Consider the following 16,532-nt stretch of genomic DNA (forward strand, 5'->3'; position numbering starts at 1 on the left):
CAGTAACCCGTGCAACTCTATATAGCTTCGATATTCAAGCAAGAAATTTTCGCGATTCACGCAGTTTCGAAAGAGACACTGTACTTTAGGTGTGACAGCGGACAGCAGAAAGCACCCAAAACATCCTTGAGAAAGTACGGCTGGCGCGCCCCATGCACCGAGCGTGCACGAACGAGCCGGAGCGAGTGGCGTCCTGGCCGTGACGTCACCGCGAGAGGGCGCCACCGACACCGCGTTGCAATGCCGGCAACGCGTTCCAGCAAACCCGTTGCGTGAATGCGTCTCTCTCGCTCTCATTTTCTTTATTTCTCTCCCAAGCATAGCGCGCAAAACCTCTTCACCTCGCAGAGCACGAGCGTGCGAATGCGCCAGGTGTGGACGAAGACGACGACACAATCATATGGTTCGCATAAATGCATGTTCTGCAAGCGTGACTAACAATTCCATGCAATAAAGGAGGGGGGGGGGGGGGCGTGGATGTATAGTCTAGTGGTTACGACGCTCGCTTGAGACCGAGGTACGTATTACGCGGGCTTGAATCCCGCCTCGGCAAGAAAGTTTGTTTTCTTTTATTTCTTGTTAGTTTCTTGATACGAACCACGAATTATGGCTGGCTTAAACAGCTTCGCTGTTAAAAGTAAGCGGCAACCGCAGAGGCTCCGCCATGTTGCTACGGCTCATTTTATTGCGAAAGCAATTATGTGGACACTCCAGGCGCATTTTTGCCGTCTCCGTGATGCTTCGTTGAAGTCCAAGGGCGATGACACCGTCGTCACGCGCCGTATGTTGTATGTGAGGGTGAAAGCGTGCGAGGCAAGTCGACAATCGTGGCTCAATATCGCGCGCGCAAGGGAGGAAAGTGGGAAGGAAGCGGCGGGATGTCTTCCGTCGCGCGCTAGGCTCCAGGCCGGGAGGCGGGGGGCCTTAGCGCGTTAAACTCCCGCAGCAACTGCGTATTTCCGTGGCCTCGCGCGCCATATCTTGGAAGTGATCTGCGTTGAGGGCGGAGTCTAGCTAGGCGCTTCGACGGTTCCTACCTTTATACGTGCTGCGTTCTCGGCGCTCAGTTTACGTTGTAGCGATATATGTATAGTCAGCGCGAAGGTAATTTCGCTCGCGGCGGCTGCCGCGCTTCCTCGCGCCAGCGTTTTGACAGCCAGTACCCGCGCTCATCGAGTGTGATGTATTCATGATTGCTTGTACGTGCACGCTGACACTATGCTTGTTAATTTAGTTAGTGCGCGAATGTTTGCAAGCTTATACGGCCGATAAAGCTACTAGTATGCTTACTTTGTAAGTTTGTATAGATGTCAAAAGTGCAACTTTTTTGTAACGCTAATTTTTTTTTCTAAATGTAATGCAAAACCAAGCATTAACACGTACGTAGCACGTACGTATGGACAAGGTAAAGTTCATTCTGTAAATTTTTTATGCGAGATCGAATGGCCATTTAGAAAATTGTGGTGTAAAATTTACGGTGCATGAAAGGATGTGTTCGCAAGTGCCACCATACTGAGGGAGGCTCGGGGTCGCGTTTGTTGCGCGTCTCGTCTGAATGAAAAGTCCCTAGATATTTTTAAGGCTGAAAATCTGGGGACTTTAGTTTGAATCTCCAGAATAGCAACATGGAATACAGAATAACAGAATAGCAACATATATGGCGGCACCCTTGCGGTTGCCGATTTCAATGAATGGATGTTATATGGTGAGCCTTTACTCTAGAGTTGTTTATATTAACTCTGTTATGGGGAGAGATGGTGGGAGGTAGCGTTAAGGGCCCCGTTGTCGCAGAAAATCCGGTGTCGGCGTCGTTGCTCCATGTTGCCCGGCCAGGAAAATAGCCCCGAACCACCCCGACCGCGCAGGCCCTCCGTGTGGCGCAAGGCGTTATAGTGAACAAAAATTGAATTTCTCAAAGTAATATCCGTCAGTATGATCGACTTAACCACAACCTGCAGACTCATAGCGTCGGATTGTAATTTGAATGTACGAGGAATAAACTCAAACACAAACTTCTTTTCCAGCATTTCTACCATACAACAGCGGCGCGCCCGGGTAATTTTTTTATTATTAATTTATTTATTTAGAAATACTGTTAACCCTCTCTTGAGGGTCATTACAGGCAGGGAGCACATTTTGCATACAGAAGTTTACACACATATACACTTACATACACTTACATACACATATATGCGTATATAAGTAATACAACCAAACAATAAGACATTTAAATGCAATGATCATAGCTAAAGCTCAGAATAACCACCATAGTAAATCAGATAAATGTCATCAAGTAAACGTATGAATTCAATAACATCAATTGTATTGACCACATCATTCGGAAGCCCGTTCCATGCATCAAATTATTACATCAGGAAAAAAAAAAAAAGAATAGCGAGACATATTCGTTCGAGCAAAGTAAGGCTGAAGCACTCGCGTATGATCTAAAACACCATCCAGATGGCACTCGAGGAAACAGCGTAGAGATAAGCAAGAGACGATTAGAGTACTGGCAGAAAAAAGCAGGGATAATACGGATTGATACGACCTGATCTCTTAAAATCATAGGTAGCGGTACAAGGTAGATTTTGAATATATATATATATATATATATATATATATATATATATATATATATATATATATACCGCTCCGTTTCAAAGGGGATGTCATTAAATCATCATCAGCAGCAACAATTAATAAAGTAATAAAAAAAGGGACCCAGGGCCTTCACATTTCGATATAAAACGGCTTATATTGCCCCCCTGAAGAAATGTTTTTTCCAGCAATGCATTTGTGTTTAAAAGTAAAGCCGACTTTAGGGGATCGGTGTAAGCTTGGTCTTTGAAAGCTGGCTTTCCCACGTTGTGTGTTGCAGTGAAGCCTACTCATTAAGAAAAACGCGATGCGAACGGGCCCCGATAACGCTATCGCGTTCCACTCTTAATCGTCCACCAATTTTTTTTCATGCGTTTGTGGTGGTTAAACAGGCGCCGGGGACCTTGCGCAATATAGACCGCGGGAAGAGTTTCTGAGGAGCGGTTGATGTTTCCCGGTTCTTTTCTTTTTTCTTTTTCTTTTTTTTTTTTTTTTTTAATCTGTCGCGACTCCAAATAAAGCCTCCTCTGATGGTTATTTTTCTTTCTCCAAGATGACGGCGTCGTCGGGGCCACAGCACTGGCACAAGGATTGCGCAGTCGCCACGCCACGCTGCGCCACCAGCCATCTCACCCCTTCAGAATGAACTGGTGTGGCTCCGAAATGTCGGGTTCTTTAAATAAATTTTGGTTGGGGTTTTGTGCCTTCAATTCAGGTATAATTGTTCCCAACCAGGCAGATCTCTGCCTAATGTTTACTTATGGTAGACTTATGGTTTTGTTATCTCTTGTATACGAACTGAAACAAATATTCGACAATACCGAATAGAGAATTCGCAAATAGAATAGCAAGGAGTATTTGATTCATATTCGAAATGTGTGATATTCGCCCAACCCTACGATTTTCTGAACCAACGCTACTTTTAAAAAGCCCGCGCACAAAATGCTTGCCTCAAGCTTTTAGATTATGCCGATTGTTGCGCCATCTATATGTGAGAATATTAAATATGTTTGATTGTTAGAAATGGGCGTTGCGTAGTTTGCATAGTATTCTTTGCGACTCCCTGGTGATGTGGGCGTCTACGTGCTCCTGACAGTCTCGCGCCCTCACATAATTGGTCTTTGGAGTTGTGCCTGCGCGTGCCCGAATGGCCCGAACCCATTGCCTGAACAATTATCATACCATAGTCGCTAGAGATAGACACGCTTTATTAAGCAGTTGATATTGACTGTATTAAGTTTACCTTGATTCACCTGGTTTCTGACGTAATTATTTGCAGTTTTGCATAACAGTTACGCCATTACGCCGAGTGGCAGCGCGTCGGTCGTATTCCGCGCTTTGGCTGCAAATAGCTGCAAATGTGCTTTTATTTTGTTCTTATTTTTTTTATTTTTTTTGTTCACGTCACATGAGTGATCACGGGATGGTTTGGTCTGTCGAAACACGGGGAGCCGTCTGAGGAATAATGGCTATTCGACATTATTAGGGTGCAGTTCCGGAGCAGTCCGGCTGTAGCAGCAGTCTCGTTGCCGCAAACAACGATGGCTGACGCATTGAAGGAGAGTCTCCGCTCTAAGATTTACTGTGCGGCTCGCGAGGGTCTCCCGGTGACTCTGTTTGCCCTGCTGGCCAGTGTTCCGAAATGCGACTACCGTGATTATCTAGGTGCTCTGATGGTAGACAAGGAACAAAAATGCACGCCGCTTCTCATCGCTGCCCGCAACGGACATCGGCAGGTGGTGCAGACATTGCTAGAAAACTTCGGTTCCTCGGTCGGACTGGAACAGGAGGGCACCGTCCAATTCGACGGATACGTCATCGAAGGCGCAACTCCTCTGTGGTGCGCGGCTGGTGCAGGGCACCTGGACATAGTCCGCATACTCGTCCTGCGCGGTGCCGACGTGAACCACCCGACGCGCACGGTATCGACGCCGTTGCGAGCAGCCAGTTTCGATGGGCGGCTGGACATTGTTCGCTTCCTCGTGGAGCACGGTGCCGACATCCACCTGGCCAATAAGTACAACAATACTTGTCTCATGATCGCCGCCTACAAGGGCCACTTGGACGTTGTGCGCTACTTACTGTCGCGAGGCGCCGACCCCAACGTGCAGGCGCTCTGCGGTGCGACAGCGCTACAGTTCGCTGCTGAGCACGGACACCTGGACATAGTGCGCGAGCTTTTGGATGCCAACGCCCGCGTGCTGGCTAACGGGATCGGCATGACGCCGTTGCTGGCCGCCGCAGAGCGCACGAAGGCCGAAGTGGTGGAGTATCTCGTGAAGCAGCCGTGGTGCACGCGCCGTGAGAAGATCGACGCACTCGAACTGCTAGGCGCGTCGTTCGCGAACGACAAGGACAACTACAGCCTGGAGCGAGCTTTCCGCTTCCTCGAGCTGGCGATGCGGGAGCGCGAGCGCGAGCCCCGGCTGCCTAAGGAGCGCGGCCCAGTGGTGGCCGCGTACGACTCTCGCGTCGAGTGCGCTACGCTCGACGAACTGTACAGCATCAGGGACGACGCGCACGCCCTGCACATGGAGTCCCTGGTGATCCGCGAGCGCATCCTGGGACCGCACAACCCTGAGCTGCCGCACCCCGTTGTCTACAGGTGCGAAAACATGGGCCAGTATCGGCTTCTAGCAGCCCTCTTCGTAAGACGCAGATGTTGAACATCGAAATAACAGCCATTATTCATGTTGCTTCATAACCAGTATGTAACATCTCACGGCCTGCTTTTGCCTGCCCATGGAGTAAGCTCATTAAATCTGCCCTTGGTCTAGTCTGCCATGCAATAGCTGCAAGTGAACAGGCCATGGCTTGGAAAAATACCTGCAACAGTCACTTTAGGCAATAAGTATTCAGCATACACTGATTGTGTAAGCCAGCAGCTGCAGCGAAATTTGGGCATGGGCACACTTCATATTCGTCATAATCTTGCATTGCTGTAGAGTATTTACGGGATTGGTGAAATTTAAATGTATGAGTGAATTTCACAATAGAAGGTATGCACTATGGGTGGCCGCAATGTTGGAGTACTGCTGAAACAGTGATAGCTGTGCTAACTATCGTGATAGTTGCAGAGTGCTTCCTGATAAACAACATGCAGGCATGTTTTAAACTCGCGAATGGTCAAACACTGTAGTGGTCTGTGCAGCATTTTTACATTCTATAAATGTTCTATACCGCACCACGGACCAGCAGCGTCAATAAGTGGGTGCCTTCGGTTATGACACTATAAAGAAAAAGGAGAGCAGGCTTTAGGGTCAAAAGTATCCGGCACAAGTGTCAGCTTGGGCTTCTTTCTTTGAATAAAGCACATAGAATGATGTGCCACTATCTGCTTTCATGTGCACCATTCTTCACTATTTCCAGGGCTTGTTCTTCGTGGAAAACGAGGGATTTGGCCTTTTCATAGCTCTTGGCGCTGTGCCGATGTTGTGCCAATGCTTTAATGTTGGAGCTGGCTTGAAGGTCAGCCCAGTGAATGTGCAAAGGAAAAGCAGTTTTGCATACATTATTCTTGGTGCTCAAAAATGTTGCCGGTTACATGTGGGTCCTTTGTAGAACATCATGGGATTTATTGGTACTGCTGGGTTACTGAATATTAAACAATTATTAAAAACAAAGAAAACCAATGCCCTCAATTTTAATGGTTTTTTTTTTTTTGCCAGTTTACAGTAAGCCTATAGTCAATAGTAGACAACAGTCAATAGTAGGTGTCATTAGTGCACAAGTCTTGTGGTCTCTCTCGCATGTATTCCAACTGCCAAGCAAATATCTGAGCTTTACTCAACAGCGTTGAGGAAAGAAGAAAAGAACATAATCAACTTGTACCACAGGTGCAGCATGTTTATATCAGGGTCATGAATGGCTATTTAATTATTATGCAAGTTGCATGCAATATTTGTGTTATATTTTAATTTGGCATAATCCCAGGTCAGAGTAGTGAAACCAAACTATCTTGCGTAGTAACTGCCACATTAAAGTGAACAGGGCATTAATTATGCATCCTCATTTCGAACAATGGATGTTTTCTGGTATGCTGCTGACGTAGTGCCATTTCCATAACACGTGGGCTGTACTGCAGTCTCTTGCTTTTTCCCCGATGGAAGCCAGAGGCGGCGAATGCATGGCTGCTGCTCCAGTGGCAAACAAACGTCAGTGGTTCATGCAAATGAATGATGAGGGCGAACTGCTCATCCGGCCGTGTCCTTCCCTTCTGGTGAATGAGTGCGCAAACAGGATACAAAGTAGCCGTAACCTATTCGCTGCAGAGTGCAGGAAATTGCCTTAGTTGTTCCAGTCAGGACCTGCACAAAGCTTGTTAATGATTCTTTTCCTTCTTTCTTTGCCATTGTTGAGGATTTTGTTATTGATAATATCATAGCTGCTCATCTTTGTTTTACTCTATATGTGCTCAAGGTCGTGTTGGTGCCTTCTGTATTGCTGATTATTTCATTTAATGCTGGCACCATTGCTCTTACACCATGCCTTTGTTATTGACCTGTGTGGAGAGCTTAAAAACATTTTGTTAGTGGTTTATAATCACTGTTATTCCCAGGCTTCAAATGCACATCTTGGTGTACTGCAGTATAGACCACTTATAACTTAACCGTTTATAGTGCAGGACCGGATATAGTACGGTGTTTTCAAACTCCCGTTAATTTTCCCATAGCACTCCATGTATACGCATACCGCTTACAGTGCAGCCGCGTGAGACGAAATACCGGTTATAATGCGGCTTCCGCAGGAAAATCTCGCCGACAAGGGCGGCAGCGAGCACGCTTCTCAACAAGGTGCGTGCTCTCGGCCGTCGTGTGCATTATTCACTGCAATCAAACTCTCGTTAATTCGGACTTATTTGACCGCACATCAGTTAATTCGGACTACTTTCGGAGCTCGAGGAGCGCCGCAAATGTGCGACGCAAAAGAGCAAGAACGGCGCTAGCATCCAACCGAAACGAAGCGGCGGAATCCGCATCGCCACGGCCATCAGTTGAAAACGTACGTGAATGACAGCAACGCCTGGGGCCGTATTCTGAAACGTTCGCCTAGGCGAAATTTCTTTTTTCGCTTTCAGGCGTGCGCCGATTGGCTGTTTTAGCAAAATTGGATGAGCTGATTGGGTGGTTGAGCCCGACGTCATTCAATTTGCTCAACCAGCCAATCAGCGCGCATGCTGATTTCGCCTAGGCGAACGTTTCAGAATACGGCCCCAGTATGCTTGCGTTTACCGCAAGCATACAGGCGTACACTGCATACACAGCGTTGGTCACGGGCTTTCGTAACTGCGTGGTCGTCATCCACGATCGCGTCGATAGCGGCCGCGGTTTTCTCCGCAGCGGTTGCGGTGAACGGTAGTTTCGTTTTTACTTGGTACACGCGCGCGTCGGCCGCGTGCAAAAAAAAGAAAAAAAAAAAAAAAACTGCGTAGTCGCCATTGATGATCGCATAGATAGCGACCGCGGTTTCGACTGCAGTTGCAGCGAACGGTAGTTAATTCGTCCAGACTTGGTGCGTGCGTGCCTTCAGCACCGCAAAGTCGCCGTTCATAATCGCGTCGATAGCGGTCAAGGTTTTTTCCGCAGCGGTTGCGGCACACTGTTGTTTCGTTTTGACTCGGTGCAAAGCTGTCGAACTTAAAGAGCGCCGGCTACATCGCGATTATGTTTTCGCCAGCTCACTGGCGAAAACGTAATCGCGATGTGCGCGCGATAGTACAAAGCGTGTCTACATGCTTGGTCTACATGTTTTGCATACGTGCAGGGCTTGAAAATCGTTGTTTTGGTTATAGTGCTGTGCCGCTTATAGTGCAGATATTCGCGACTCCAGCGACTTACGTTATAAGCGGTCTACACTGTATTTTGTTTAGATTTTTTAGTATCTTCCCAAGTTTCAGGCATCTTTTACACACTTTCACATTTCAGGGCGTGGCATAATGTCCCAAGAAGATGAAGCATCATTACTAGAATTCATATGAAGCAAGGAATTAGAGAAAAGCCACAGCACCAACATTCTTCTAGCATCTAGTTTTTCTTCTCCAATGGATCACTTTCACATGCAGAGTATTGACCTTATTATCTTAGAAGAGAAACCATGACTGTGCAAGAGTTACTTCAAAATCATGCATTTACTTAAGGATGGCTGTCTGTGACTGTTTACTGGTTCCAGGTATTCTGAGTATCGTTGGTTATTAGGAGTAAGTCAATCACTTCTTTTTCTTTGCTCATGGTGTGCAGGGGCGCAGTGTTTGCTGACAGTGCAGCGTTTGATCGCTGCTTGCAACTATGGCTGCATGCTCTTCGGCTGCGATCAGCTGCCAGGCTTCCTCTGCGCAAGGACCTACTGCGGTTTGCCCAAGTAAGTGGCTGGATGCTTTATACCAAATGTTGCGTAAATATGAGAGGCAGGTGTAACTTGCTCATCTATCAATCACATGGAATCCCCATCATAAAAAAGACTTTGCAAGGTTTTAGTGTCGGTACAGAAAAGAGATGTTAGTTTTATCTGTCGTCGTTACGATAGATATTTTTCATCCTCTTCCAACCTTTCTGACCCGAGTCTAATCACACTCCCGAAACGTCGCCACTTTGATTGTTTGAAGTTTTTGCACAATTATTTAAATTCACTACATTGTTCTTTTTGCACAATTATGTAAATTCACTGCTTTGTTCTTCTCAGGATTATATTTCATTTTCAGCCCCCTCAAATACTCGACAATATCATGCTCTAAATATTGTTCCGTATAGTTCTCGTTCAAACTTGTTTTTGTAGTTTTTTCCCTCGCAAGATCCAGTGCTGGAATGCTTTGCCCAGAAATGTACGCGAATACCCTTTAGGTGAATTTCTTACTGCTATTTCACAGTTGTAATGTATGGGTAAAATTCATTGTTTTTTTCCTACTACTGCTATAGCCAAATGTTTGGCTGCAGTATGTACAAATAAATAAATGCATTAAAAATACCTGCTTGTTTGTGCTCAAGTTTTGCATCACATTAAGGTTTCACAGTGCATTGTGCTTAATATCATGTTTTTGAAGGTGTGTTAATATTAGTATTTGAGACTGAATCGAATAGTGTCAACAGCGAATCAAGTTGGATACTTTTCTAATGTTTTCGAATAATGAAGAGATGTTTTCACAATTAATATAAAATGATGTTCACATCCTAGTATTCATTACATAAATAAGCTTGTCAGAAAGCGTTAATAAAAGCACAATGGTAGGATTACAAACAAATAACCTGTTTTTTTCTCGTACAGTGAAAACTTTGGAAAGTGCGAATGACATGAATTCTCATGTTTTATGCCTATACTATGCCCGTGGTGATGAAATTTATTATACTTTTGCTCCAGTTTTATGTTTGATTGCACACAGTTGATGTTTTAAAAGATTTGAACACTATTTGAAAAATATTCGTATTTACAAATAGTGACTATATTCGATTTGAAGACCGAAATGAATACTCTATCCGTTTCATTGTTTGAAAGTTTAGACTATTCACACATCCCTACATGCTTGGATGCAGTACGTACTACTTGCCCATCCTATCCGAAATAAGTCATAATTATGCATCCGTAGTGATGGATGAAAAACATAGCATTTCTTAATGAAATGAACAGGGGCTGTTGAGATGCAGCATTCATCGCTCTTAGAATGACAGGTGGGGCCGCTGCTCTGTTACTGGTGAAAGTCTACTTTCTTTGCTTAGCATGATGGCAGATGACATGCAATTCTGATTTATTCTGGCAAAATATGCAATGTTAGCGACCAATTCAGTTAGGCACACTACCTGTCACTCGGCTATTGTGTGATCCTCAGTGCAACTGAGCTATCGACATCATTATGTGTTTGGACACTGCAGGGAATGCAGAATAATTTGTTGTAAGCTACACATATTGTAAACATGTGAGGGGGCATGTAAGGAAAAAGGCTGTAGGAGTTTAAAGTGAAGTCACTACAGACGTAGTACTCTGCTGAGAAAAAGTATACAGACCAGGGATTTTGAGATAAAGCTGATTTTAATCTCCTTCTATGAGTGTGACTCGAAATTGAGGACTGTCCAAATTTAGCATTACGAATTTTCCAGTTCATTTGTAAATTTCAGGTTGCAAGTCTGAATTACGAATAAATTAAGTTTTTCCGGCTAGCCTGTGGTGCTCACGCCGTTGTGTACTTTTGGGTGTACACAAAAATGGGATTTTTGAGTTGGCACACATTTTTGTTCCTAAATCTCCCACATGAAACTTTCTTCTCACACTTATAGGACTGTCTGCCCTAGCTATCGTAGACCATCTGCCGGAAGCTCACTAGCATTTGTTCAATCCGTGTCCAGGTTTTCAGCCAGATGCTGCATGTCGGAGTCGAAGTGCCACCAGGAGCAGTCGCCCAGATATTGTCAGCGGCCATTCACGAGCTGGAGTCTGGTTCAGATGAGGACAATGATGCCAATATGCTGACTTCCCTGTACCTGTTGGTAGTGGTCGGCAAGCTCCATTTCATTTCGGCTAGTCAGGAGCACGAGCTGATGAGGCTCATCTACCGCCTTGTCCAGTTGGGCCGGTGAGGACCTTTAAAAAAATTTTGAACTGAGTCATCATCATCATCATCAGCCTATATTTATGTCCACTGCAGGACGAAGGCCTCTCCCTGTGATCTCCAATTACCCCTGTCTTGCGCTAGCGTATTCCAACTTGCGCCTGAGTACTTGTGGTCAAACGGTAATATTCTTAATCAGTTACATGTCTGGATGCTGTTCTGCTTTCTTGGCGTACGGTCCATAGATCTAAATCTGCAGAAGTGGACGTGATCAAAGAAACTTAGGGGCATGTGCTATCTTTATTATCACTATTTTCACATTGTGGGGTTAGTATGAGCATGAAAATATCATAGTGTCAAGCAAAGTCTATTAGTACAGAGTGTCATTCTTTTACATGCTGTGTCAGGTGAAATTAATGGAATTGCTGAATGTGACCAATTAAGGACTGCTCCCCAGTTTGACTGCATTTGACCAAGAGAAGGGAAGCACAGTCGAGGATGGCAGAAAACTAGGTGGGGTGATGAAGGTAAGAAATTTGCAGGCGCAAGGTCGGAATCGGCTAGCGCAAGACAGGGGTAATTGGAGATCGCAGGGAGAGGCCTTCGTCCTTCAGTGGTCATAAATATAGGCTGATGATGATGATCAGAGTAAATGTCACAGACATTTAGAAATAATTTACAGCAGATTTTAAATGTGGTAATGGTACTATTAGTATGACTGTGTTGGTGGTACCTCTTCTACCATGTATATACATGAACCTAACAAAAGATGGTATTTCAAAAAATACATCCTGAACTGCACCTTCTGATTTCTTAATACATATCAGTGTTTTGGTGGTAGATGCTTTTCACTCAGTATTGTAATTTACCTGTGATTGCCTGCAAAAGTACTTAAGTAGCAGAGTGTCAACTAGCCTCTTGTATATTTACAAACACTGTCTGCTAAATTTAGCATTTTTCCTTATTCAACTGGGTCCTTTATGGGCTTTCTTATCATTCTTAGTTGGCTCTGTGCATTTAATGAAAGAGTATTACTAAGCATAGTGCCCACTTTTCTGACAGGTTTGCTCCTAAGAACTCTCTGTTATCATGGTTATAATAATTATTGATCTTTTGTGAGCTTGAACCAGTAGAATAAATGTTTTCAGTGAAACATGTGGGACACCAAATTGGTTTTGGTACAGGAGACAACTATCAAGCATAATGCATTTTAAGCTCACCAAATAATGACTGTGATATAATGTGTTAAGCAGTTTTTAATTATAATCTCAGCCTTCTTGAATACTGTAGTTTATGGGTAAGGTGAGCTAAATTCTTTTGTAAGCTGAATAGTTCTGTGCTTCCTGGAACAGAGGACTTTCCAAAGATATGTGTACAGTTCTTCATATGATGTGCATTGTAGTGCTGGGCCCTTTGGTTAAGTTCTGTGTCCCATGTAGCATATCATCTATGAGATTTCTAAAATATCCGGTGGGAAACGTCTGTTGGTTTCTGGCAACCTTGCTTTACCTGGTATGAGAACGGTAGGAAGTGCAAGCACTGTAACTGGCTACATTAATGGCTTAGTATAGAGCATGTATAGAGCTGCGTAAGTACCCTTTGCTCTTTTTGCAGAATTTGTTGGAACTGCTGCACACACTTTAAAGCACTGTGGAGTTGCATTTGTGTTTTTGCCCGTTAACCCTTTTCCTGTAATTGTGTACTGATGGGTCATCACTGACGGTAGTACCACAATGTTCCATTATTATAGCTTGCTGGCATAAAAGAGCTTGTAAAGTTGGGAACACTCATGCTATTTTGCACAAGTTCACAGCACATGCCAAGCTACAAAATGACAAGTGAACTAATCAGAAGGAAGCCAAACTCGCTGAGCTAGAGCATTGAATCCATGATATTGCAAGCATGTACGTCCAGTCATTCCCGCGGTGGTTCAACAATTACAGTGTTAGATTTCCCTCTAGTTAGGTTGTGTGAAACTCCATGATCTCTCCAAGATTGTGCGAACCTACTTTTTCACTACTCGTGATAAAAATGATGACTATGCCTGCAGTGGCCATTAATTTGCGCAAAACACTTAGCATATTCAAAATTATGTAAGCTGACCTGTTCTTTACATGCTAAATTTGGCCGTTGCATCTTTTGACAGGGTGACTAGAGATGGATGCACGCTGTTGCACCTGTGTGTGAGCGCTGACACACCTGTGGACGATTTCCACACCAAGAACATCTGCCACTTCCCATGCACTGACACCACTCGGCTGCTGCTTCGTTGTGGTGCCGATCCGAATGCAGTTGATGCCAGGCGCAACACGCCCCTACATGCCATTGTCACCTACCAGAAGCCAATCAGTGACTTTCTTACACTGCACTCTATCATTGTGGCCCTCATCGAGGCAGGAGTGCATGCAGATGCAACTAACGCACGTGGAGAGACAGCAGCGGAAGCAGCTACAACGGGTGTTGCAGAGGTGATCCTCCGTACTCAGACCCAAGTGACTCTGCGCTGCCTGGCCGCACGTGCTGTGGCCAAGTATGGACTGAGTTATCGGGCAGGCGAGATCCCGCGGTCTCTAGTCCAGTTCGTGGAAATGCACGGTGGTCGAACGAGGCCCCTTCCACGGCCTGGGGCTGACTGAGCACCACGGGGGGGCTACATGGTTTGAAAGTTTTGAAAAAAGAAAGAAATATACACTATGAGGTGAACATATACACTATGAGGCATGTTGTTTGTAAGACAGAACATCTGCTACTGCTTACCTCATATTAAATTTAGCACCACTTATCACTTTCCATTCTGTTCTGTCCTCGATGATCATTTCACTTCACGACAAAGTGGTCCAGGTTTTTCATGTATACCCGGTGTTGAATAGGGCTTGTTGAAGCAGCAGCTGTGTGGTGTAGCTGTGTTGCTAAAAGCTTAGTTATGTGAAGTGACAACTTTTACCAATGCAGCTAGCGGTGCAAATATGCAACATCAAAATGCTGGACTGTTACCTGGCGCGAAGATTGGTTAAACCTAGCTTGGCTCACCAGATATTTATCAAGACTGGTATACTGCCACTAGCACATTTGTGTGTTTCAAGTCAGCTAAATCGCCTTCTAGATCTGTTCTCGAGCTGCAAAGGTATTTTAGTACTCCGAACTCCAATATAAGTAACAACACTGTGATGCCTACATAATAGACAGCCCTTCATAGGCTCTTGTTTATTCTCATAATATACATGTTATATTTTCCTGCTATTGTTAAGGGTATCACCCACTCTTTGAAGTGAAACTTGGGTGGCTTAAATGTCATAGGCATGAGGCAGGAAGGTGGTGCCTCTTTTCTGTGCATAATATAGTTATATTTCACATGTGCTTCTTTCTTTTGTAATTTTTGTCCATTTCACATATTAAACCAGTGATGCAGAGTATTTATTTCCTCACTGTTGAACAAGGCAGAAAGATTATTTTTTCAGTGTGTTAGTTATTTATTCTATTTTATTGCTGAATGTAAGCCACATGTTGCTGGCCAATCAAATGGTAGTTTACCTTCATCTTTCCTTCACTTTTCTTTTTTTTTAAGTCTTTTGGTGTGTGCTGGATTTTTGTTGGGTCCCTGTGATTTTGTTTGTGTTTAACAGGCATTGGGATGCTGTTTATATTTCTGTCTAATCCGATTTTCAGTTTGATTGTGATGTTCATTTGGTTCGAATGCATTGCAACATGTATGCTGGTGTGATGCCCAAAAAGTTGTCGCTTCATCAAGCTTCTTTTGTGGTATGTAATGTGTGGTAATTAAAGATTGGATGCTTAGCAGCTGTTAACATTGATTTCAAAATATTTATTGCTGTAATTAAACAATGAAATCTCATTTTGTGATGTGGTCATGCAATTATGGTTAAGAACGAGGACCATACTCTCGTTCCATCACATTCACTTTCGTGCAACACAATGTCAGGTGTGACACCCCAAGGGAGTGATGGGGTAGCCTGTCGGTGTACTCCAGGGTTGCACAACAGGAATATAAATGCCGATCGGATTATGCTATTCAACAAGTTCGTTACATCCACTACCACTTTTCTGGGCCAACCAACGCACACACACTGAATTACCTATATTCCCAAAAGTGGCGATTGAAAGACATGACCCTGTAAATATATTCGCCACCGTTTTTTCCCCTTCCTTTATTTTTCATTTTGTAGTTGCATTTTTAGCATTCCTCCTTCACTTTGCAGTACAGTCTAGCCCAACTATAACAAATGGAATAATTCCCACAAGAAGAGGTTGGTATATCAGTAGTTTGTTATATTTTGGCTTACCATAGCCTAAGTCAAGTTTGTAGCGTAATGTATATCTCAGCCTTATAACTAGTAGGTTGTTCTTCCTGTACGTTGTAACCCATTGAGTAAGCCAAAATCTGTCTGTATTAGGCTGGCACATTAATCACAGTGATATAATGCAAGTCATACAAACTTTTGCATGCTGTCTAAGCACATTTTTTTTTTTTTATTTGAAGCCATGGATCAACCAAGTTTCTTAATTATTCCCGCTACGTAAATTTATTTTGACTGACATTATATGAGTCGTCCTTGCACTGTCACACAGCATTGTAGTTAATGTCTTGCCTCTGATGCATTATTCATACGGAATCTGGGGTTCTGTAATTCTTCATTAAGACTGAGAAAAGATAGCCTTTCCAGCCATATAGAAATGCACCTGGATATAGAGATCACAGAATGCTTGGCCATAGTTGTGTGGTTGTACATTTAGCAGTCTAATATCCGTTGTTAAGCACTTAATTACTGCCTTAATTTCTCGCGCTTTTATGTTGTGCTACGTCATTTCGTGGCATGTGCCTTAATGCCATCTTTAATAAAAGTCGGATGAAACTTGCCCACCTGTTGCGCGCTTGGTTTATGTAGGACAATACACTTAATTTCTTTCAAAATAGCATTTTATCATACAACAAATGACTCGTAGATCTTATTTTGTTGAAACACATTTATACTTGTTTAAACACCTCCGATCTGATGGGCACCATATTGTCAGATGTTAGGATTCAATATTGTGTGTTTAACTTGCTGAATAATGGTGGGCTTATGGCAACTCCAGATAAAGCAACTAACATTTCATTTGCATCATAATGTCATTTTAGGCTTATGAACAGAGTTTGTAAAACACTGGTGAGAATGTGAGTTGCTTCTTGGCCATCTAATCACGTTGGTGCATGGTGATATTAAACACGAACATTTTGCACGACATGAAAATGTTGCCATTAGGAAAGTTGGGAGCCTAAGACAATCTATGCCATTAACCTTGCTCTCCTGTGGCCTTGTTCAGTGTAAGGGCTTCTTTAGATCATGCAGTGACAGGTGTTATAAATATGGAATGCGCAATCTGGAATTGCCAGACTTGTAAG

The 16,532-nt window shown here is 43.9% G+C and overlaps 1 protein-coding gene across 1 annotated transcript; it reads left to right on the top strand.

The window, feature by feature from the left end:
• Positions 1-3,932: 3,932 nt before the first annotated feature.
• Positions 3,933-14,984, top strand: LOC119442843 (protein fem-1 homolog B). Its single transcript, XM_037707884.2, has 4 exons — positions 3,933-5,203; positions 8,835-8,955; positions 10,929-11,155; positions 13,278-14,984. The coding sequence occupies exons 1-4, from the start codon at positions 4,140-4,142 to the stop codon at positions 13,765-13,767; spliced, it is 1,902 nt and encodes a 633-aa protein (XP_037563812.1). The 5' UTR covers positions 3,933-4,139; the 3' UTR covers positions 13,768-14,984.
• The last annotated feature ends 1,548 nt before the right edge of the window (positions 14,985-16,532 follow it).

This window comes from Dermacentor silvarum, chromosome 2, assembly GCF_013339745.2.
Source record: "Dermacentor silvarum isolate Dsil-2018 chromosome 2, BIME_Dsil_1.4, whole genome shotgun sequence".
NCBI classification, from domain to species: domain Eukaryota; kingdom Metazoa; phylum Arthropoda; class Arachnida; order Ixodida; family Ixodidae; genus Dermacentor; species Dermacentor silvarum.

What these genes read in the sequence shown, in the direction of transcription:
- LOC119442843 (XM_037707884.2), top strand. Translation starts at nt 4,140, where the DNA reads ATGGCTGACGCATTGAAGGAGAGTCTCCGCTCTAAGATTTACTGTGCG. An exon ending in ACCTACTGCGGTTTGCCCAA is followed by an intron (nt 8,956 to 10,928) that starts GTAAGTGGCTGG and finishes ATCCGTGTCCAG; the next exon opens with GTTTTCAGCCAGATGCTGCA. An exon ending in CGCCTTGTCCAGTTGGGCCG is followed by an intron (nt 11,156 to 13,277) that starts GTGAGGACCTTT and finishes ATCTTTTGACAG; the next exon opens with GGTGACTAGAGATGGATGCA.